Source organism: Saccoglossus kowalevskii, chromosome 11, assembly GCF_978046115.1.
Source record: "Saccoglossus kowalevskii chromosome 11, keSacKowa6.1, whole genome shotgun sequence".
Classification (NCBI taxonomy): domain Eukaryota; kingdom Metazoa; phylum Hemichordata; class Enteropneusta; family Harrimaniidae; genus Saccoglossus; species Saccoglossus kowalevskii.
In genome coordinates this window covers 5738370-5762293 of record NC_140651.1, presented here as the reverse complement: position 1 = coordinate 5762293, position 23924 = coordinate 5738370, and the positions used below count along the sequence as shown (strand labels likewise).

At 40.5% G+C, this 23924-nt stretch overlaps 1 protein-coding gene across 2 annotated transcripts in view; it reads left to right on the top strand.

Annotated features, from left to right (window-relative positions):
- LOC102809964 (guanine nucleotide exchange protein smcr8a-like) overlaps nucleotides 1–23924 on the top strand; it is a 40664-nt gene that overhangs the window by 8260 nt on the left and 8480 nt on the right. The window contains exons 11-15 of one of the 2 annotated variants that reach the window (XM_085505662.1): nucleotides 455–545; nucleotides 4527–4660; nucleotides 5663–5847; nucleotides 14486–14698; nucleotides 16233–16358. In XM_085505662.1, coding sequence (XP_085361788.1) covers nucleotides 455–545; nucleotides 4527–4660; nucleotides 5663–5847; nucleotides 14486–14698; nucleotides 16233–16358 — 749 coding nt within the window. Of the gene's footprint in view, nucleotides 1–451; nucleotides 546–4526; nucleotides 4661–5662; nucleotides 5848–14485; nucleotides 14699–16232; nucleotides 16359–23924 lie in introns of both variants that reach the window. The other variant, XM_085505661.1, reaches the window with a different exon arrangement.

Genomic DNA, 23924 nt, shown 5'->3' with positions numbered 1-23924 from the left:
TTGAATAAAAAAATTGCTTTTATAAATTATTGTCACTGTAATAACAAATTCAACTTCAAATACAAATAAAATCTTAGGTCATTATGTCAAAACGCTATATATGAAATTATGTAATTTGACAACCCTATGTTTTACAGTCTGTCCTTTGATTTTATGTTGTACATGTATATTCATTTGACCATCTTGTTATTGAATTGAATATCTCAGTGCAGATTAATTCCTGTCTATCCTTTGTGTACTATATAGCATATATATCTGGCAAAAAAAAAAGGATGTGTGTGGATCAGCATTATCAGTAGCTTACAATCTACTATGACGAAATTGTTAATATATATTTTTATTAACCAAGGCACAATTACGCAAATAATTAGTTTCTACCATCCAGTCACACACACCTTATGATAAATGTCCTCTTATAATTACCATGAATGTGTTTTGTCATTGTAACTAGGAGTGGATCTACTTCATGCTGGCCTTTGTATGAAGTATGTAGATCTAAACTACGTTGTAATTCGTTGAATGAAAGAAAGTGGTTTGCGGAACAGGTAAATTAATTTAATTAGTTGTTATTAAGATAACTGCTTGCCTTATATAGATAGGATAGTTCATATACTGTTTGCATAATCAAATGGAATATTATGTAATAACTTATATTTTGTCAGAAATAAAATTGCTTCTATTTGTAATATATTAATTATGTGCCTATTCTCAATTCATGTATTTTGGTTGATAGGTTGAAGTTACATTGCATCAGAGTAATACCCAAATATAAAGCACAGAGAACATGATTATTATTATTATTTTCCTGCTGTAGAGATTTGCATTGTTAGTTTGTATCCATTTATCCATTTGTTATTTAAGGTAGCGAGAAGGGAAATTTTCACTTTTTTCTTGATTTTTCAAAAATTGATAAAACGGTTACTTTAGACCTTGATACATCACCCCAGGTTTACAAAAGATCGAAATTGTGAAATAACGTTGCTTAAATTAGTGTTTTAAAACACTAGCAGAAAAGACTACAACTGCCGTTTCGTGGATATTTGCATAGTGTTTATCTTTGGAAGGAATTAAATGATAAAATCTTATCTGTATACTCTGTTGTTGACGATTCTGATATAACGGGTGATAAGCTTCCAGTTGCAAACAATGCGTGTTTATCTAACGTCCATTGTCAGCATTATTGTCAGTCGAGACTTCGTCGGAGAAACATGGTCATACAGTACTCATTTCGCCCAACCTTCCGCTTTTACATCGACCGCTTATCGCATAATTTCCGACCACGCGGTCTTGTCCGACCGGAAACCGACCGCATTTTAATCGCGTTTTTTTTTTTCGCTCGCTCGCTTATTGAAAACATTGACCGCTCGCCCAAACACTGTAAACTGACACATGGGTGGTCGAAATGGTGGTTTTGATAGTGAAGTGTGAACATACAACTAGTATTAACTATTATTACATTCTGAACGACACTTCAAATCTAATAGCTGTATTACACTTGTATCGTGAAAGGAACTGAACTGGGACCTCTTGTTACGTGTTTTGGGTGCTTGTTCTAGATGTAATATTTTTATTTTTATTTTAATGAGACAGTTACGTGAAAAAAACCTAGGTAACTCTTTTTGACAGAGCAGAGAAACGAGGAAATGTTAGTGATTAATTCCAAAAATAACGATATCGAATCCACATCGGTCCACGTCTGGTAAAATTTGACATTCAATTTTTAAAATTAAGTCACGATCATTGAATGAGCTCGGTCTATACTGTATACGTACCGCAAAAGTGTTCCCACAAAAAATATTTTCGACTAAAAACGGCCACATGCCCTGAAAAAATCGAACAGAGCTTGACATGTATGAATAATTTATTGGGCTTAAAAGAAAAACGTGTCAAATTTAGTTATAGCCATAACTATTTGGTGGCCAGTCGATGAACAATTCAATGTCCTTCAGGGCTGAAAATCATCGACGCTATTCTGGTTTACTTTATTTCACAACTTGCAGAGAAAACTGATTCGCGTGAGCTCTAATGTATCTTAGCCTAGTATTTTTCTTTTTGAACTAAAGTCAAATTCCATCAGTTTGTCAAAATATATGTTTTTCAGCGAATAATTTTGAAGCCTGTCACAGCACAAACAACTATGTGAATCGACGCCGGTGATTGGATTGTACGACGACCCTTCAATTAGCGTCAAATATGCTTTGTTACAACATCATTGAATGGCTGAGAGTCACCTGATCGGAGCACGAACTGGGTCACAGAACCATATTTGTCCGTATTATGAACAGGACTTTGCAAAATAACCACACCCACATTTTCAATCTTTTTTAGCGCAGAAGTTGCCAAAAATGTAAAAAAAAAATCGTGAATTTCATGGATTCGAATAAAATAAAGCAAGCGATTGATAAGGATGATTATTAATATTTTCCCCGATGCTCTTCGAATTTTTATTTTTTTTATTTCAAGGTAAGAAATGGCTAGTTGAAGTTGCATCGTCTTCAATGCGGTTGTTTCACCGCGAACAACTCTAGCTCTGTTTTGGGCATGGTTTAGTTTTGCGATGTAAAATAAAATATATATTAAAATAATAATACTTGATTAATTATTTGGGGTTTCAGCCCACAAATTACGGACATGATCTCCATGAATTACGGTCAATGTTTGTCTTCTCTCGGCTGATTGTCACGGTGTTGATCGACGCCCTTCCTAAACTCAGTATGGAGAAACCAATGGGGATCGACATTCCAAACAAACAATCGAAAGTATCAACGAAAGACGAGATTTTTCTAGATATTTACAAACATACTGTCATGACAAACATATGTAAAATTAACAAATACACAAAGAGGTGTAATATTAGGTTTTATTTTAGGCTTAGAAATATTTTCTTTCACTCAGCCCATGCATGTAACTGCCATTTAGCTTTACGGTCCTTCAGCATCGGGGGAAAACAACAATAATTATACAAAACACATTGCGAAGACTCAACAATCAGGAAAGAAACCCCAGACAACCATGTCGTACTTGTGTTGAAATACATTTTGTATTTCACGTCAGAATATTGTTTAAAATAAAATATTCAGTCCACGCCAAATCGAGGTCAAAGGGTCAGGTTGCGTGCATATAATTATATATAGTTAAAACAAAAAGTATTTGAACTTTTGTCAGCTGTTCAACATCTATAAAAACCAGAAAGACAATTATAAGACAATGCGAACCTCGGAAATTATTCTGTTAGTCCGAATTTTAAATGCGCGCGAGCGAGCAGGTGGGCGGTGATATTTCGGGGTTTGCGCGGTCGAAAAAAAAGCGGAAATTGTCCGGTTGAATTCAACAAGCGGTCGCAAAAGCGAGAGAAAAAGGTGATTGGAAATCGGAAGCGGGCGGGAGGTTGTGCGAAAGGAGTACTGTAACTTTGCACAACTTTCTTTTAAATCGTTTTATTTTCCAAGTCAATATTCTATTTTACTAATACATTTTTTTTTCTAACGCAATAGCGAAGAAAAGAAAGAAAGCGTTGACAGACGAGGCAAAGAAAAATCTGCCACTCAGTGTCGCACTCTGACACAGCAATTTTTTTTTAAACATCGGCCATTTTGTTTCACCATGAAAACCGTTTTATTAGATGTCTTATCTGAGACACTTGAAGGATTAGCTTGTTTGTAAACTGTCAGCGTGTACAGTGGGACAGTAATGTTTGTCAGAGGATTATCCCTCGTTGTTCGTTTGCATAACAATGGAAAACCCGAACGTTCCTGGAGTACGGACTCAAATGCCAGCAGTTTTCTTCATTTTTCACGCTCGAGCTTGAAATTATTCATTATCTGACACTCTTTATGAGTTCTATGATATCAGTGGTTAATATGTTTGGCCATTTTTAGTGTATATTTATAATAATGCAGCAAATCTATAGTGTTTTATTAACCAAAACTGTTTTTCGCGTTTTTCTCGAGTTGAAGTTTTGATCGAGAACGACTCATTGGGACCGCCGCCAAATCAAGTGCGTTCGGACTAGGACATTCAAACTCGCAGTTATCGTTCAAAAGATAATGATGGTGCGAAATATGTCTGGGTTTTTAATAAAAATGCTTTGTCACAGAATAATAGTCTGTTAAAGGTGCCAAGTATGAAATAATTTGGGGACAAAAAAACAAACCTGCATAGAAATCGGAATAATAGGTCTTTTGATTATCGGAGACGCATTTCAATGGACTTGATTACGGACAATGCATAACTTAAATTTCACCAGGAAATTCCGCAGTGTGCTCTCGCAATCGCGTACTTAGTCATTTTTACAAGGTTCGCCATTGTTGATGTCACGTGATAATTATGTAAACAATGTCTGTCCAGTTTGTGCGAACTTGCACCTCTATACTTAGTCTTTTGATATATATAACCTAAATTACTGTTCTGAACGAGACAACAGACAGAGAATGTTTTATTTAAAAACGTCACAAAACCTTCTCGCTACCTTAATCTAGATTCCTAATGGACAAGATTGTAAAAGTTACACTATGTTTTTTTTTCAGCATGAGAATATTTCTTTATGCAGTTCAGACACTGTAGATTCTTACATATCTTACTCAGAGGATGGTACTGATAGATTACCACAATCTAGTTATGATGCTGCATTTGTTTTGGGATCAGCATTTGTATCGCTAGAGTAAGTATTATATATCAAAGTATATGAAAATAATACCTGGGTAATTACTATTAGAGACCTGCTTTTGCACCCTTGCTGGGCTCATACCACTAATTGAAATTCCATAGACGACAATGTTAACATATGACAAGATTGCTATATGAAAATGATAAACAAAGTTGAAAACATGGCTCCAAAATGGGAAATCAACTGCCAGTAATCAACCACATGAAAAAAACTAACATGTTGGCAAGCTCAAACTCTTGCAAATCTCAGGTAAACAAGACACACCTACTGTATTTGGATTGCACCTAGAGAAATCACTGGAAAAACATCAAGATTAGAACATCCAAATACACACAGAATAAACCCACAGATACACAGCAGCAAAGTAACAAACAAAAGACCACTTGTTAGTCTCACCATTGACCCAGCTGATGCACACCCTCAAACAGGGCGCACCTGAGAAAAAAATATTTAAAAAATTTCATTGGTTCTTGCAAGGCATTTAAATTGAAAGGTAATTGGTTGATGAGACCTGGATTGGGTTGGACTTAATATTCTAATTTGGCTGGTCATTATTGTTCAACAGCTGTCAAGTTAAAATTAGTAATTTGCATGGATAATACATAATTGTTTTCTTTTTACTGGGATCAAATTATGCCTGGTATTGTAGATTTCTCTGAAAGTGCATCCATCAATCTGTAGCGATAATCACAGTCTTGTGATCAATCTTAAAATGATCCCGCATGGACTCTCCTCTAGAGGGCTACATACATGTACCTGCATATTTATATATTATACAGTGGGATGAGAGACGTACAAATGGACTACATAATGCTTTAATAATGGCCTAGAGTAATCTCCAGTGTGAACCAGCCTACCATTAATTTTACCATTAGTTGTCCATTATTCCATTAGAACCATGTGTAATTAATGCCAATGTTTTAGTTAGTATATTGTATGAGGAGAATAAAAAAACAAACATGTGAAATGTCTTACACATTGCGTTTTAACTGTTAGATCCCTGTACTATGATGTAGCTGAGAGCCCGTACAGTGATACATCTGAGAGCGAGTCTGATATTATCACCACCTCATCAGACAGTCCTACTTATGGTCCTACTCTTCTCAATGATTCTATGGTTAATTTACTTGAAATTGAAGATCCATTAAAGTCTAAAGAAGATGAGGTTTTTCTGTCATCAGGTACATTATTTCATGCTCTATTTCAGTTGTCCAAAAAACCCGGAACCGGAACGTTAAATTAAAAATATTTGGAAGCAACAAGGACGTTAAAGGACTTAAGTGTAACACATCAACCCAAGACGTAAAGTGTGCCTTCAAGCGCAAACATCGTAAACAGGCACTTTCTGCCTATTATTTCATCCACATTATTAGAATGAGTGTACACACAACTACAAATTACGATTATAATAAAATAAATAATATTAATAATATACAAACTAAGTCCATTAATGCAATATCACTTTTATTGAACAACTCGTATGTCGAAATATTTTTTATTTCATGTTCCGGTTCCAGGATTTTTGGACAACCCTCTATTTCATACTGCAAGTGTGATTGTTCATTCATGTGTACATGTCAACCTTTTAAATTTGTTTTTATCTATAAGGAATTTAAACATTCAGCATGTTTTTAGTCCCCGTTCGGACGCAGTCTGAAAACGGGGACTTATGTTTTGACCTCTGTGTGTCGGTGCGTGCGTGCGTGCGTGTGTGCGTGCGTCCGGACCTGTATCTTTGAAATGCCTGGACCAATCACAATCAAACTTCACCCATACATCATATATGATATTATACATATGCACGTCAATTTGTTTCAGGATCTGATTCAGGATGGCCGAATGACGGCCATTTTTGTGCTAAAAAATCAAGCATTTCTCGGGTGTTTACAGATGGATTTTGTTCAAACTTAGTATATACATTAGACATTATAGGACCTTGATGCACATCATTTTGTTTTACGATCTGATTCAAGATGGCCGAATGGCAACCATTTTTGTGCTGAAAATCATAAAAATTCACTACGTTCAATTACCCACCATACACTCCGGTCAGTCAAAATGACTATTTTGAACTGTAGGCATTAATCAGCCAGGGTTCTCCCCAGCAGACAGAGAGTGCTGGACGGTATGAATATTCACTCATTAATATGCATGAACTAATTAATATTCAAAATGGCCACATACTGGCAAGAAGACAGGTCATATGTATTGATATTTATTATACAGTATGAAACATCACAACACAACACAGGATAAATAATACACAAACAATTCATCTTTGAAGACATGATGCATAACTAATTGAAAGCACAAAATATTTACAACAGTTACAATATGAAATCATATTACTATTTGTTGATGTTAATTTGTTTTTTTTAAAACTAATGTTTTATGAAGTCAGCCAAAATAAAATAATGTTTCAAAAAAGTACTACAACTTATTTTCTGTATTTTTTTACTGCTGGAAATTTTATGTTTGTATTTTTTGTTCATTTGGACGTGGCAATATAAAATTTATGTTGTCGCACAAACGTTCGGTTCATTAAAAAACTTGCATGAATGTGCGTCATCGGCGCCAAAATCTACATAATAGAAGATTTTCGATCTGCAGTTAACAGTTTCTAGCAAAAATAATAGCATTATGTATAAAATACATACTTAAAAAATAATTTTCATTCAAATCGAAAGTTTGTTGATATTTGCTTCGTTGAAAACAGCTATGACCTGGAAACAGTTAATTTTACTGTGTGCATCCTGATACTACATAACGATGATTTTGATTGGACAAAGCCACGCATTGACGCGAAAAACAACCAATCAGAATGTTTGATCCAAGAAGAACACAAGTGAATTTATTTCCTCCACTTATGATGCGAGTTGAAAGCTTGGCCGTTTCACCGGGGTTTTTAAATCGTGATTTAAAGAAAATTCAACTTTAAATAGTGACATACGTCGAAATATAAACATTCACATCTTTAATCAAGCATTCGTCTGGACTTCTTGGTGATCAACAATGTCTGTGATGGTACGTCGGCTGTGCTGGTCGTTTACCGATCATGCATGGCTGCCTTTGTTCCGCTCGGCGGTGACGATGTTGCCGCTACAAGTCATGGCGTTAACTTGGTTTTAACCATTGACCTTATATTTTGACGAATGGTTTTACCGATATCGATTTTATATATTTGACGTCACCCTGGCAGTAAAAATATGGGTACGGCAATCCACTTTTCTATGCGTTATCGCCGTGCTAAAATAAGGTTCCACACTTACTAGTGTCGATTGCCACTGGGCGTCTTACGTCGCCAACTCTTTGAGTTGAGTTTCACGCCTATTGTTTTTTTTAATTGGTGACACAACCCAAGCTTTGATTATCCACTCTCTCGAACATTCTTTTGTCTCTCAGAGCGTTTGTTGCGTCCTGGACAAAAACAATAGTGCCGGACGGCAGCCATGTGTGCCGGTCGCTAATTCTGAGTGCCGGACGGCGCCGTCCATCGCCGTCCAGCGTGGGGAGAACCCTGAATCAGCGATTCTGCCGGTGACGGAGAGATAGAATCCAGGTCAGGGGAAGCCCCATGACCTCAAGATTCTTTTACCCCTTACGTCACGAACCCACGTGACCGAAGTCACCTGGCAGCGCCACAGGTAGCCGTCCATCACTCTTATTTTCTCTCCGCCTCGAGTGGAGATGAAATCTAGCGAGCTCTGCTGGATCGCCTGCCTGATCGCCTGCATGGCATCCGACATTGTAGCTGGTAGGATAAGTTTTCCTTGTCATTTTTACCCTCGTGTCGTTTTCCCCTTTGTGTGTAGTATTTTTCACAACAAAGAAATTAAAATCCGGCGCCACTACGTAACCAGTTGGTTTTCATGGCGGCACCTTTTACAACTGTAATTCGTTTCCCTCATGCATGTCGTCTTTTATTTTCAATGTATTTAGCAATATATAGATGTAATGACAGCACCAGGGCTCACTGCCGTTTTCTTTCCGGTCTCCTCGTGTTTCGAGTCGACCGTGCAGTGGTTACATATATATTCAGAATTTACCAGCATAAAACCCGCATCCGAGATACTTTGTCGTAGCTACGTGCGGGTTTTGGGGTTTTTGCGTGAAAGCGTGTTTTTTCACTAGAGTTCTGAGGCCTGGGATTTTCTTTCACAGCCATCAAAATCGCTGAGACTGACCGCGTCACAGCAAGGTCGCGCGTCCAGTAAACAAATCGGTTAAAGTGAGTTGCGTGTCTTGCATGAGTGGAAAGTCCTCACGCTCGGCTACCGGTACTTCATGTACCGGGACGTCGAGTAAGAGGCCCGACGGTGGAAGTACCGATATTTTTCTTGGTCTGCATTTAAACACGTCTCTGCCGGGGAACCCCCGTTCCCAGGCACGGCTCTCCCACTATTTTGGGGGGTGGCCGAGGCTCAGGCTAATTGCACCGGCCCTTCTCTGGATCCTCGGGCACTGAATGCCAATGGGGTGCTGGCAGCCAAGTCTCCGATCTCGGGGCAGGGCTTTCAGGGCAGGGCACACGTTGACCCCCCCTACTTTCAGCCAGCTAGGGTTCGTCACGCGGTAACGGTACAACGGTAACAAATTTTTCCTTGTGTCCGGTCCTTGCTGTGGGTTTTGACTCTTTTCTTACCGACCCACGGGCGTCCTCAGAGGGAACCGACCCTGTCATGAGACGCACAATCGAACACGCTCCCTCTCACATATTTAAAGTGAAAGGAGATGCAGTTCGCTCGCGTCGGATACAGCCGGTACTCCGGGCGGTCCGCCAGAGTCTTCCATCTGTATGACTCGGTGAGCCACGCTTTTGGGGTGAGGCGGAGTATCATCGATCCCAGTGATACGATGTATATACCCCCTCCCTTGATCCTAAAGCGACCACCTAAGGTTGCTTCAACGCTTATGGGATCACAGGCGTCGGGATCCAAAGCAACCCTGTCGGCAAGTCTCTCCATGTCCGCCTGAGTGCGGAGTGGGGCGCAGAGCACGCAAACAGTGTTGATGGGCAGCGTTGGTCAGCCACGGAGGATGTAATGCTTAAGGCCCCCGGGTGTGGGATAACATTAGGCAACACTTCCTACTGGACCAAACGCTACCCGGTCGGTGTGGTTTCGGGATCAGACCCCATAGCGTGGGATGAGACTAAAACGCCCCCAACCGGATTCCAAGGCTCCTTCCCCAGACCCCCGGTACCACGAATTTGGCAAACCGGGCAAAGGGGGATAGCCGCGTTCCATGGGTGTCTTTGCCAATTGAAGACGACCCATCCAGCCCTGAGGGCAGAGTTGCTTGAGCACATTATTATGCGTGACCAGCACTCTGGAGACCTTGGAGGCAGAACGCACCAGCCTCCTAGACCAGGCGACATTTTTACTGGTGGGCCACCGCACATCTACATGCGACACCCCCTAGTGTCGCCTGGCTCTCTTGGCCAGGGCCACTACCATGCTATGAGATGCGGCCATAGACGCACATGTTTTCGCCGACAAGCTGAGCCGGGGTACATCCCCACCTCAGTGACATAGACTGGACATCCTCCACCCTCTTTGTTCAGGGAATGGTGGGTACAGTCTTGGAGCTTCGGAGTGCAATGAACCAGAGGGTTCAGATCGAATCCGTCCCAACCAGACGGCGCACTACCAACGAGCCCAGCAGGTATCACTTACACGCATAGAGGCTCTCAGTAGACCCGCACATACAAAAGCCTTATCTGAGCGGGCTGCCAACGTCCTGGCCAGGGCGAACAGGGATTCCACCTACGCTGCCTACATTTCTAGGCTGCAAGCATACACTGATTGGTGTAGCGGAAGGGAGATTGATCCATACCATCCCTCTATTGGCCAGGTAGCAGGCTCAAGACCCCATACAAGGGAGCAGCCCAACTGGGACTCGTCGGCTGTGTTGTCTGCTCTAAGCAGACCGCCCTTTGAGCCTCTCCAATCAGCACCACTCAAATTTTTGATGTGGAAAATAGTCTTCCTACTGGCCCTCGCCTCAGGTAGGCACCGGTCAGAGCTAGGCGCGCACTGTCCTTTGCGGACGGTTGTGCCGCTTTTATGGACGATCAAGTTGTACTAAAGACACGAATCGGGTTTCTCGCCAAGAACCAAATCCCAGGACACGATTCTCAACCGATCATCATCCCCAGGCTGGCAAATATTGTCAGTCCGGAGGATCAGGAGGACTTGCTTCTCTGCTCGGTCCGAGCGCTGAATTGCTACGAGAACCGTACCAGGTTTTCTAGACGGGGAACCAAACACATGTTTTTGTGTTACGGCCCTGGCAAACAGGATAAGCCGGCTTCCCCGACTTCCATCTCCAGGTGGATTACTGCGACTGTACTGGAGGTCTATAATACACTATCCTCCTCAACACAGACCTTGCAGAGACACCAAGTACGAGAACATGAGGTCCGTGCGATTGCTAACTCACTAGCGCTAGCGTCAGGTGCCCCCCTCAAACACATTCTGAGGACAGGCTTCTGGAGAACGCAGAACGTCTTCATCAACTACTACCTAAGAGACACCCAATCTATTGAGCATTGTCTCTTCAGGTTAGGCCCCGTCGTAGCGGGTCAGGCCTTGTTTGCTGACCCAGTCCGAAGGACCGCAGGGGCCTCTGCGCATAGGCGATAAGTCAGTCTCGGCATTTTTGCGGGCAGATTGTCTGTTCAACTAGCACTTCCTGGAAGCTCCCAGGTTTCGCTTCTGTCGACCTATCGCCTCATGCGAACTTTTTCAATCCTACTTCAAGCTTATCACCCCTGAATTCGGCTTGGGTCTAGCTTTCTCGGACACACCGAACCCTGTCACCACAGCAGCATTGGCTTCTTGCTTCGGGGACAGCACAGGCAAGGTAAGACACCACCCTTCTTGGGTCTTAACTTAGGTTTTTGGGTTTGTTTTCATCCCGGACTGGGGAAAAGTCTTTCATCATTCTCCTTTTTTTTCTGTTTGCTCGGAAAAACCCTCCACCTATCGGTGTCTGACTCTGCCTACAGTTCAAAATAGTCATTTTGACTGACCGGAGTCTATGGTGGGTAATTGAACGTAGTGAATTTAGGCGAGGGTTCTCCAAACCCGCCTATTCACATAGTACATACCCACCATAGACTCCGGGTCCCCCCAACCTCCCCACTCTTTCCGTCGCGTTGGTCTAAGGCCTCGAGGCAGAGAGAAAGGAACCAGAGTGATGGACCACTACCTGTGGCGCTGCCAGGTGGCCTCGGCCACTCGGGTTCGTGACGTAAGGGGTAAAAGAATCTTGAGGTCATGGGGCTTCCCCTGACCTGGATTCTATCTCTCCGTCACCGGCAGAATCGCTGATTAATGCCTACAGTTCAAAATAGTCATTTTGACTGACCGGAGTCTATGGTGGGTATGAACTATGTGAATAGGCGGGTTTGGAGAACCCTCACCTAAATCAAGCATTTCTCGGCTGTTTACAGATGGATTTTGTTCGAACTTGGTATATACATTAGACATTATGGGACTTTGATGCAAATAATTTTGTTTTTCAGATAAGATTCAAAATGGCCGACTGGCGGCCATTTTGTTTCAATGAATGTGGTTCTCGTGCTATATCTCTGACTTGCTTTCACTGATTATGTTCAAATTTTAAATATTCATTATACATCATGTCATAGATAAACAGATATATTGGTTTGACAATCCTATTCAAAATAGCTGAATGGTGGCCATTTTTGTGCTAAAAAATCATCAAATATCAAGCATTTCTGGCAATTATGGATGGATTTCATTCAAACTTGGTACATACATTAGACATTACGGGTTCCTGATGCACTGCATTTTTTTTTTCAGGTTGGATTCAAAATGGCTGACTGGTGGCCATTTTGTTTTAATGATTGGGCTTCTAGAGCCATATATTTTAAATGCTTTGACTGATTATAATCAAATTTTATATATTCGTTATACATCATGTTATATATATACATGTATTCAAAATGGCTGATTTTGAATTCTGTTCCAGAGCAATATCTCTCAATATGGACAAGTACTTGTTTGACGATCAGATACAAATGTCAATCATTTTAAAGTTAAAAAATCATATTCCTGACATGGTTATATTCCAGCTATATTACTATAAACAAAACTGTTAGTTATTAAATTTAATAACTAACAGGGACTGTGCCATGCATGGCTTGTTAATAAATTGACATCACCAGCATAAGAACTGTTATCAAATTTATTCAGGCCTGGTTGGACATCAAATCATGTGCACTACATGTTCTGTCTGCCTTTACTGCTGTACCGCGGCAACAACATGCCAATGCAATGTTTCCTGTTTTAAAACAAACAGAAACGAGAATAAATAGCAGACTCGGGAGGGGGGGGACTTCTCAAATTTTCATATTGACATCAATCGCCACATCAACGTTACTAGTACTACTGACCACATGACCTATATCAATCACAGGCTGCAATTTATCTTGCTGAGGCACAGTAACATCAAACCTCTCATGTAAAGCAGCCTGATAGTGCATTCTGTGCATGCCTTCCTCGATTGGATTGTCATTGCCCATCATCATCATTGTGTGTATACAAATCAAATCACTAATCAAAGATACTAACAGTGTTGCTCTGTTTATTCACTAAGTTATTGTCTTCACTACATTAAATCCCCAAGCTTTCATTGGGATTTTTAGTCCCTATTTAGACGCAGTTCAAAAAAGAAGACTTATGCATTGACCTTCAGGTGCATGCCTAACTCTATCTTGGACATTGTCGAACCAATCATATTCAAACTTCACACATACATCACACATCTTAGGATACATATACACATTTATTTGTTTCACGATCTCTTTGAAAAATAATTTTTATGCTTAAAATCCCAGATCTTGGTTATACATGTAATATCATGACTTGTCAATTCTGCTTCAGATACAATGCAATAAATCTAGGAAGTACATAATTTTCAAAGTTTACACAGTTAATCTTCTTCCTCGAAAATCTTCCCTAAAAAGCTCAAAAGGGACGAAATTAATAACTATACAAGAAATAAATCAAAAGATTGATGTGCAATTTGACTAATCTTAATGAAAAATGCTTCACATTAAATGATGCTTTCAATTTGTTGCCTTCTGACATCCTAAGATGCTGAATAATTTAACTGATTAGAACTGAGTCTCCTTAAAAGCTTACTGATGTTCAGATGGTGGAATTTGATGCAAAACGTGACACACTACAATATTAGTAGGCGACGACAAAAATAGTGCAAAAGTACCTCTGGCTTTGTCCAGCAATTGTCATCATCTTGTCTTCATAGATTCTTGGCTTCATAGAGGTTAGATCAGAATAATGTTTAATGACAATAATGAAGTAATTATGAAAATACTGAAAAATAGACTTTAGAGAAAATGGCTGTTTTGTTTTGAAAACAAAAGCCATAAGATTTGTTTTTTACCTCTCAAATAATTTTACCATTCTTTCTCATTATTGTATCTGCTGTTCCCTTGACACGTCTGTCTAAGCATATTTTCCAGTCATACATTATGGCTTGGAGATATTCATAGCGAACATACTTAAGCCTTGGTCGACGAAGATAATCTAACCTATGTATTTTGAATAGTGCTTGTAGACATAGTGAGAGACGAAGAGAGAACATTATTCAAAAGCTAAAAACAAGTATTATGGCTTTCTCACTCTCAACATAATTCTGATGACCATCTAAGACCTAATTATGCACTTACAATAGGAGATAGCATCTACTTATATCTGCTACACTGACTGTACTTTCTTTGAGCATACCTTTTGGTAATAACCTTAAATATCACTGTTTCAATATTAGGTTCAGTCAAAGACGTTGATAATGACATTGTCTGTACAAATCATTCATTGGGTAAAAATATATCTGATGATGAGATGGCTGAGATGGTAGATTCTGTGTGTTGTGATCATAGCTCAGTTGAATCAGCTCAAGAATTAACTAAAGGAACTGAGTTGACAGACAGCAGTCTAATAAAAGATATCCAAAAACCAAATCGAAGAGAGAAGAATAAAGGTACATTGGTTTTGTTACTAGAAATACCATACTAGTCTGACTTAGTGCCCATGATCAACTAAGCCTCCACCTCCACTTTTGGTGGATTGCTATTTTTAACGTATAGCTTGTCCCGTCTGTAACAGTACACCCTAACATTTTGACACTGTAAGTTCTGACGGTTCGTAAATAATATATTTGTATTGCATATTTTTTGTGAGCATATTTGTTTTTTCATTGTAAAAGTGTTGTGGAGAAATCAATGATGACACAACTAATTTCCTAATTTTATCTGGTTATTATTCCTGGAAGAATAAATAAACATTGAAAATTGTATGTACAATTAAAATAATCCTAAATTTGAAATCCTTAGCCTCCAAAATATACAAGACACTACCGGTAACTGTATTGATACATCTTTAAAGATATTGTTCTATTTATATTTTGGTGGCCATCTTGGATTTATGAAAAAAACAACAATGATACTGAGGTGACATCATTAATAATCTGTAAGGACATGCTAAAGTTAATTACACTGTGCAAAAGTATTGTGTAGACTGTTAATTCATGGAAATTTGCGTTTATTTGATCAAATTTGCCATACAATGTCATTCTTTCAGATGAGCGAATTTTACAGGAAGTAATAAAATGGTTTTTCATCTTCTAGTATCTTACATGTTTTGCATTGCCTTTCTATTATTTTGACATCATAGTTAATTTTGTTATATATAGCTAGTCAATCCATCAAATGCAAAAGTTTTTGGATATATAATAGTGGTAATCTATTCAATTCCATACAACATCCAATACATTTGTTGTTGTATTTTTTGACAGAGTGAAAATCATCTGTTAGCTCCCATTTTGCTGTAGAATAGAATAGAATAGAATATTTTATATGGAACAAAATGAAATACCTGGGTATATGTCATCTAAGGTCAATTACATAAACAACGAAAAAAAAAAGAACAATGTACACAGACTGATTAAAACCTAATTTTTGTAAAACATAAAAATGTCATCTACAAATTTAGCAAGGCTATTTATAATGAAACTATCACTTCGGCTTAATAGCTTTTCAAATTTGTCTTGTAATCTCAGATTGCTTTCATTATGTAGTGAAATTGTATCAAAGAACCGTGGACGTGCATCTGATATGCTTTGATGGTTACATTCTATTAAAGCATGTACTTCATTACCAATTACTCAACTATTACAATGAATACAATTCCTTGCCTCTGGGGGTATTCCTAAATACCTCAGTCTTTCTATTTGTAGAACATGTGCTGATATACTGAGCTTTGTGAGACTTATTCTGTGATTGTTATTCGTCGCTTGTTCTAAATATGGTTCAAATTCATATTTTGTTTTAAATTTGAACCATATTTGTATGACACTGTCTTCAGGCATACTTTGTAGTACCTTCATAATGACATGTATCGTAATGAAAAATAATTTCTTACTGAAGCCAAAGTTAGAACTGCAAGTGCTGTAAAACTCTTTGAAACTATTGCATGTTGTATTAGCTTTATATCAGCGTATGTTTGTTCATTACTAGGTATACTGACTGTTGTAACTGAGGATACAGCGCCATTATCTCATATTGAACCAAGTGAAAGATATCCCAGAATTCCAGTTGGTAGCTGTGCAGATCATATTTGCAGATTCAATGCTAATTTACCTGGTGAGTTCACAATATTACCATAGAGGGCGCTGTTTCCAGAGCCAATATGTTTGATCGTTTCCTATTAAAATAAAAATTTATAACAGTGAGGGCACTTGTCATTATGCATTGTATGATGTTAACGAAGATGATTATCTATAGGTCCCTTAGTTTGGTAAATTTCTATCAAATTTGATATCCTGAATTCTCTGTTTTTGTCTGTACCTGTAATTTAATGAAGAGTGAGATATAGTAGAGAACTTTTGTCTGTTGTGTCAGTGATTTTGTGTGTGCATGGTCACTTGAATAACTTTCAGTCCCCATTCGAACGCAGTCCGAAAACGGAATTCATACTTTAGATGTATATGGCGGTGTAACAGTGGAAAATATAATTATTCATCATAAGGTTGTGTAAACTGTAATATAATAGTTTGAACTTTAGAAGTTGTGAAATTGAAATATTCATCCACGAATTTAGACGGTCTGTTTAGGCTGAGAAAAAAATATCTCTGTTTCTCGCGTCTGCGCGCATAAAGTGTATGTATGTATCTATTGGGGAACTCATAGCATAGTAGTTAAAACATTGTGAGTTCAAATCCCATGCTTTTGTACTTCTTTATTTTATTTGAATGAGGAATATAATTTTCCTGTTTTTTTTTTTCAAATTTGTTCAATGTTTAATTATGTTCAATGTTAAGGAAATTTTTGTTCAATAACATTTTCAATGAATTTAATAACAAATATCTACTAGAACTTGGTAAAAATAACACACATGATGTTTTGTTTTAAAAATATTCAACTGGTTTATGTTTGAATTATACAACTTTGTCAATTATGAGATTATTAATTATTAAAAGATGCTATTTCTTTTTTGCATGAAAGATGTTTGATGGTTTCTTGTTACATTCCTGACTTTCCTAGGCAATTATGTCTTCATGTCAGGCAATATAACTTTATTGCACACAATGGTGATGTTCAAGCACTACAAGTAAATTAATCAAAAATACCCTGATTATGATGTATGTGAATCGTGATTGATAAATAGGGTTCTTGTGGGAGTACAATATAATCTACATTTATATGTAGCCTTGTCCTTTCTTAAGGCCTTAAAAATATGAAATTGTCTTGTTTATAAGGTCTTGAAAAAAATTGAACAAATATCAGTAATTTAATTTAAAAAAAAATGAACAAATATATGTATCAGTAATTTAATTTTATATCTTTACGATCAGCCATTCAAAACCTGCTCACTTGCTTATTTTGACCGTGATAATTCCTATCTTGTTATTGTTTACTTCAATCCATTGGGGTCAACTAATAAGACATTTAATGTGTTTTTGTTACCATGATGAACTGTTTTCTTATTACAATTTTGTTTGTGAAACCTGTAGAATTCTTGTATTAAGCTGTGACTTATAGGACTCCTATATTGGAGTGACACCTGTAGGATTCCTGTTTTAGGCTAAGACCTATAGGATTCCTGTATTGGGCTGAGAACTGTGGGATTTCTCTGTTGGGGTGAGACCTGTAGGATTCCTGTATTGGGCTGAGAACTGTGGAATTCCTGTGTTGTGCTGAGACCTGTAAAATTCCTGTGTTGGGCTAAGACCTATAGGATTCCTGTATAGGGCGGAGACCTAAAGGATTTCTGTATTGGACTGTGACCCGCAGGATTCCTGTATAGGGCGGAGACCTAAAGGATTTCTGTATTGGGCTGAGACCTGTAGGATTCCTCTATTGGGCTGAGACCTGTAGGATTCCTGTATAGGGCGGAGATCTAAAGGATTTCTGTATTGGGCTGAGACCTGTAGTATTCCTGTATAGGGCAGAGACCTAAAGGATTTCTGTATTGGGCTGAGACCTGTAGGATTCCCGAATAGGGCAGAGATCTAAAGGATTTCTGTATTGGGCTGAGACCTGTAGGACTCCTGTATAGGGCGGAGAGACCTAAAGGATTTCTGTATTGAACTGAGACCCGTAGGATTCCTGTATAGGGCGGAGACCTAAAGGATTTCTGTATTGGGCTGAGACCTGTAGGATTCCTCTATTGGGCTGAGACCTGTAGGATTCCTGTATAGGGCGGAGATCTAAAGGATTTCTGTATTGGGCTGAGACCTGTAGTATTCCTGTATAGGGCAGAGACCTAAAGGATTTCTGTATTGGGCTGAGACCTGTAGGATTCCCGAATAGGGCAGAGATCTAAAGGATTTCTGTATTGGGCTGAGACCTGTAGGACTCCTGTATAGGGCAGAGATCTAAAGGATTTCTGTATTGGGCTGAGACCTGTAGGATTCCTGTATAGGGTGGAGACCTAAAGGATTCCTGTATTGGGCTGAGACCTGTAGGATTCCTGTATAGGGCAGAGATCTAAAGGATTTCTGTATTGGGGTGAGACCTGTAGGATTCCTGTATAGGGCGGAGACCTAAAGGATTTCTGTATTGGGCTGAGACCTGTAGGACTCCTGTATAGGGCGGAGACCTAAAGGATTTCTGTATTGGGCTGAGACCTGTAGGATTCCTATATAGGGCGGAGATCTAAAGGATTTCTGTATTGGGCTGAGACCTGTAGGATTCTTGTATAGGGAAGAGATCTAAATGATTTCTGTATTGGGCTGAGACCTGTAGGACTCCTGTATAGGGCGGAGACCTAAAGGATTTCTGTATTGGGCTGAGACCTGTAGGATTCCTGTTTTGGGCTGAGACCTGTAGGATTTCTGTATTGGGCTGAGACCTGTAGGATTCCTGTATAGGGCAGAGATCTAAAGGATTTCTGTATTGGGCTGAGACCAGTAGGATTCCTGTATAGGGCGGAGGCCTAAAGGATTTCTGTATTGAGCTGAGACCTGTAGGATTCCTGTATAGGGCGGAGACCTAAAGAATTCCTGTATTGGGCTGAGACCTGTAGGATTCCTGTTTTGGGCTGAGACCTGTAGGATTTCTGTATTGGGCTGAGACCTGTAGGATTCCTGTATAGGGCAGAGATCTAAAGGATTTCTGTATTGGGCTGAGACCAGTAGGATTCCTGTATAGGGCGGAGACCTAAAGGATTTCTGTATTGGGCTGAGACCTGTAGGATTCCTGTATAGGGCGGAGACCTAAAGAATTCCTGTATTGGGCTGAGACCTGTAGGATTCCTGTATAGGGCGGAGACCTAAAGGATTTCTGTATTGGGCTGAGACCTGTAGGGCTCCTGTATAGGGCAGAGACCTAAAGGATTTCTGTATTGGGCTGAGACCTGTAGGATTACTGTATAGGGCAGAGATCTAAAGGATTTCTGTATTGGGCTGAGACCTGTAGGATTCCTGTATAGGGCAGAGATCTAAAGGATTTCTGTATTGGGCTGAGACCTGTAGGATTCCTGTTTTGGGTGGAGACCTAAAGGATTTCTGTATTGGGCTGAGACCAGTAGGATTCCTGTATAGGGCGGAGACCTAAAGGATTTCTGTATTGGGCTGAGACCTGTAGGATTCCTGTATAGGGCGGAGACCTAAAGAATTCCTGTATTGGGCTGAGACCTGTAGGATTCCTGTATAGGGCAGAGATCTAAAGGATTTCTGTATTGGGCTGAGACCTGTAGGATTCCTGTATAGGGCAGAGAACTAAAGGATTTCTGTATTGGGCTGAGACCTGTAGGACTCCTGTTTTGGGCTGAGACCTGTAGGATTTCTGTATTGGGCTGAGACCTATAGGATTCCTGTATAGGGCAGAGATCTAAAGGATTTCTGTATTGGGCTGAGACCTGTAGGATTCTTGTATAGGGAAGAGATCTACAGGATTTCTGTATTGGGCTGAGACCTGTAGGACTCCTGTATAGGGCGGAGAGACCTAAAGGATTTCTGTATTGGGCTGAGACCTGTAGGATTCCTGTTTTGGGCTGAGACCTGTAGGATTTCTGTATTGGGCTGAGACCTGTAGGATTCCTGTATAGGGCAGAGATCTAAAGGATTTCTGTATTGGGCTGAGACCAGTAGGATTCCTGTATAGGGCAGAGACCTAAAGGATTTCTGTATTGGGCTGAGACCTGTTGGATTCCTGTATAGGGCGGAGACCTAAAGGATTCCTGTATTGGGCTGAGACCTGTAGGATTCCTGTATAGGGCAGAGATCTAAAGGATTTCTGTATTGGGCTGAGACCTGTAGGATTCCTGTATAGGGCGGAGACCTAAAGGATTTCTGTATTGGGCTGAGACCTGTAGGACTCCTGTATAGGGCAGAGACCTAAAGGATTTCTGTATTGGTCTGAGACCTGTAGGATTACTGTATAGGGCAGAGATCTAAAGGATTTCTGTATTGGGCTGAGACCTGTAGGACTCCTGTATATGGCGGAGACCTAAAGGATTTCTGTATTGGGCTGAGACCTGTAGGATTTCTGTTTTGGGCTGAGACCTGTAGGATTTCTGTATTGGGCTGAGACCTGTAGGATTCCTGTATTGGGCTGAGACCTGTAGGATTCCTGTTTTGGGCTGAGACCTGTAGGATTTCTGTATAGGGCAGAGATCTAAAGGATTTCTGTATTGGGCTGAGACCAGTAGGATTCCTGTATAGGGCGGAGACCTAAAGGATTTCTGTATTGGGCGGAGATCTAAAGGATTTCTGTATTGGGCTGAGACCTGTAGGATTCTTGTATAGGGAAGAGATCTAAATGATTTCTGTATTGGGCTGAGACCTGTAGGACTCCTGTATATGGCGGAGACCTAAAGGATTTCTGTATTGGGCTGAGACCTGTAGGATTTCTGTTTTGGGCTGAGACCTGTAGGATTTCTGTATTGGGCTGAGACCTGTAGGATTCCTGTATTGGGCTGAGACCTGTAGGATTCCTGTTTTGGGCTGAGACCTGTAGGATTTCTGTAGAGGGCAGAGATCTAAAGGATTTCTGTATTGGGCTGAGACCAGTAGGATTCCTGTATAGGGCGGAGACCTAAAGGATTTCTGTATTGGGCTGAGACCTGTAGGATTCCTGTATAGGGCGGAGACCTAAAGGATTCCTGTATTGGGCTGAGACCTGTAGGATTCCTGTATAGGGCAGAGATCTAAAGGATTTCTGTATTGGGCTGAGACCTGTAGGATTCCTGTATAGGGCGGAGACCTAAAGGATTTCTGTATTGGGCTGAGACCTGTAGGACTCCTGTATAGGGCAGAGACCTAAAGGATTTCTGTATTGGGCTGAGACCTGTAGGATTACTGTATAGGGCAGAGATCTAAAGGATTTCTGTATTGGGCTGAGACCTGTAGGATTCCTGTATAGGGCAGAGATCTAAAGGATTTCTGTATTGGGCTGAGACCTGTAGGACTCCTGTATAGGGCGGAGACCTAAAGGATTTCTTTATTGGGCTGAGACCTGTAGGATTCCTGTATAGGGCAGAGATCTAAAGGATTTCTGTATTGGGCTGAGATCTGTAGGATTCCTGTTTTGGGCGGAGACCTAAAGGATTTCTGTATTGGGCTGAGACCTGTAGGACTCCTGTATAGGGCGGAGACCTAAAGGATTTCTGTATTGGGCTGAGACCTGTAAGATTCCTGTTTTGGGCTGAGACCTGTAGGATTTCTGTATTGGGCTGAGACCTGTAGGATTCCTGTATAGGGCAGAGATCTAAAGGATTTCTGTATTGGGCTGAGACCTGTAGGATTCCTGTATAGGGCAGAGATCTAAAGGATTTCTGTATTGGGCTGAGACCTGTAGGACTCCTGTATAGGGCGGAGACCTAAAGGATTTCTGTATTGGGCTGAGACCTGTAGGATTCCTGTATAGGGCAGAGATCTGTAGGATTCCTGTATAGGGCAGAGATCTAAAGGATTTCTGTATTGGGCTGAGACCTGTAGGACTCCTGTATAGGGCGGAGACCTAAAGGATTTCTGTATTGGGCTGAGACCTGTAGGATTCCTGTATAGGGCAGAGACCTAAAGGATTTCTGTATTGGGCTGAGACCTGTAGGATTCCTGTATAGGACGGAGACCTAAAGGATTTCTGTATTGGGCTGAGACCTGTAGGATTCCTGTATAGGGCAGAGATCTAAAGGATTTCTGTATTGGGCTGAGACCTGTAGGATTTCTGTTTTGGGCTGAGACCTGTAGGATTTCTGTATTGGGCTGAGACCTGTAGGATTCCTGTATTGGGCTGAGACCTGTAGGATGCCTGTTTTGGGCTGAGACCTGTAGGATTTCTGTATAGGGCAGAGATCTAAAGGATTTCTGTATTGGGCTGAGACCAGTAGGATTCCTGTATAGGGCGGAGACCTAAAGGATTTCTGTATTGGGCGGAGATCTAAAGGATTTCTGTATTGGGCTGAGACCTGTAGGATTCCTGTATAGGGCGGAGACCTAAAGGATTCCTGTATTGGGCTGAGACCTGTAGGATTCCTGTATAGGGCAGAGATCTAAAGGATTTCTGTATTGGGCTGAGACCTGTAGGATTCCTGTATAGGGCGGAGACCTAAAGGATTTCTGTATTGGGCTGAGACCTGTAGGACTCCTGTATAGGGCAGAGACCTAAAGGATTTCTGTATTGGGCTGAGACCTGTAGGATTACTGTATAGGGCAGAGATCTAAAGGATTTCTGTATTGGGCTGAGACCTGTAGGATTCCTGTATAGGGCAGAGATCTAAAGGATTTCTGTATTGGGCTGAGACCTGTAGGACTCCTGTATAGGGCGGAGACCTAAAGGATTTCTTTATTGGGCTGAGACCTGTAGGATTCCTGTATAGGGCAGAGATCTAAAGGATTTCTGTATTGGGCTGAGATCTGTAGGATTCCTGTTTTGGGCGGAGACCTAAAGGATTTCTGTATTGGGCTGAGACCTGTAGGACTCCTGTATAGGGCGGAGACCTAAAGGATTTCTGTATTGGGCTGAGACCTGTAGGATTCCTGTTTTGGGCTGAGACCTGTAGGATTTCTGTATTGGGCTGAGACCTGTAGGATTCCTGTATAGGGCAGAGATCTAAAGGATTTCTGTATTGGGCTGAGACCTGTAGGATTCCTGTATAGGGCAGAGATCTAAAGGATTTCTGTATTGGGCTGAGACCTGTAGGACTCCTGTATAGGGCGGAGACCTAAAGGATTTCTGTATTGGGCTGAGACCTGTAGGATTCCTGTATAGGGCAGAGATCTGTAGGATTCCTGTATAGGGCAGAGATCTAAAGGATTTCTGTATTGGGCTGAGACCTGTAGGACTCCTGTATAGGGCGGAGACCTAAAGGATTTCTGTATTGGGCTGAGACCTGTAGGATTCCTGTATAGGGCAGAGACCTAAAGGATTTCTGTATTGGGCTGAGACCTGTAGGATTCCTGTATAGGACGGAGACCTAAAGGATTTCTGTATTGGGCTGAGACCTGTAGGATTCCTGTATAGGGCAGAGATCTAAAGGATTTCTGTATTGGGCTGAGACCTGTAGGATTCCTGTATAGGGCGGAGACCTAAAGGATTTCTGTATTGGGCGGAGATCTAAAGGATTTCTGTATTGGGCTGAGACCTGTAGGATTCTTGTATAGGGAAGAGATCTAAATGATTTCTGTATTGGGCTGAGACCTGTAGGACTCCTGTATATGGCGGAGACCTAAAGGATTTCTGTATTGGGCTGAGACCTGTAGGATT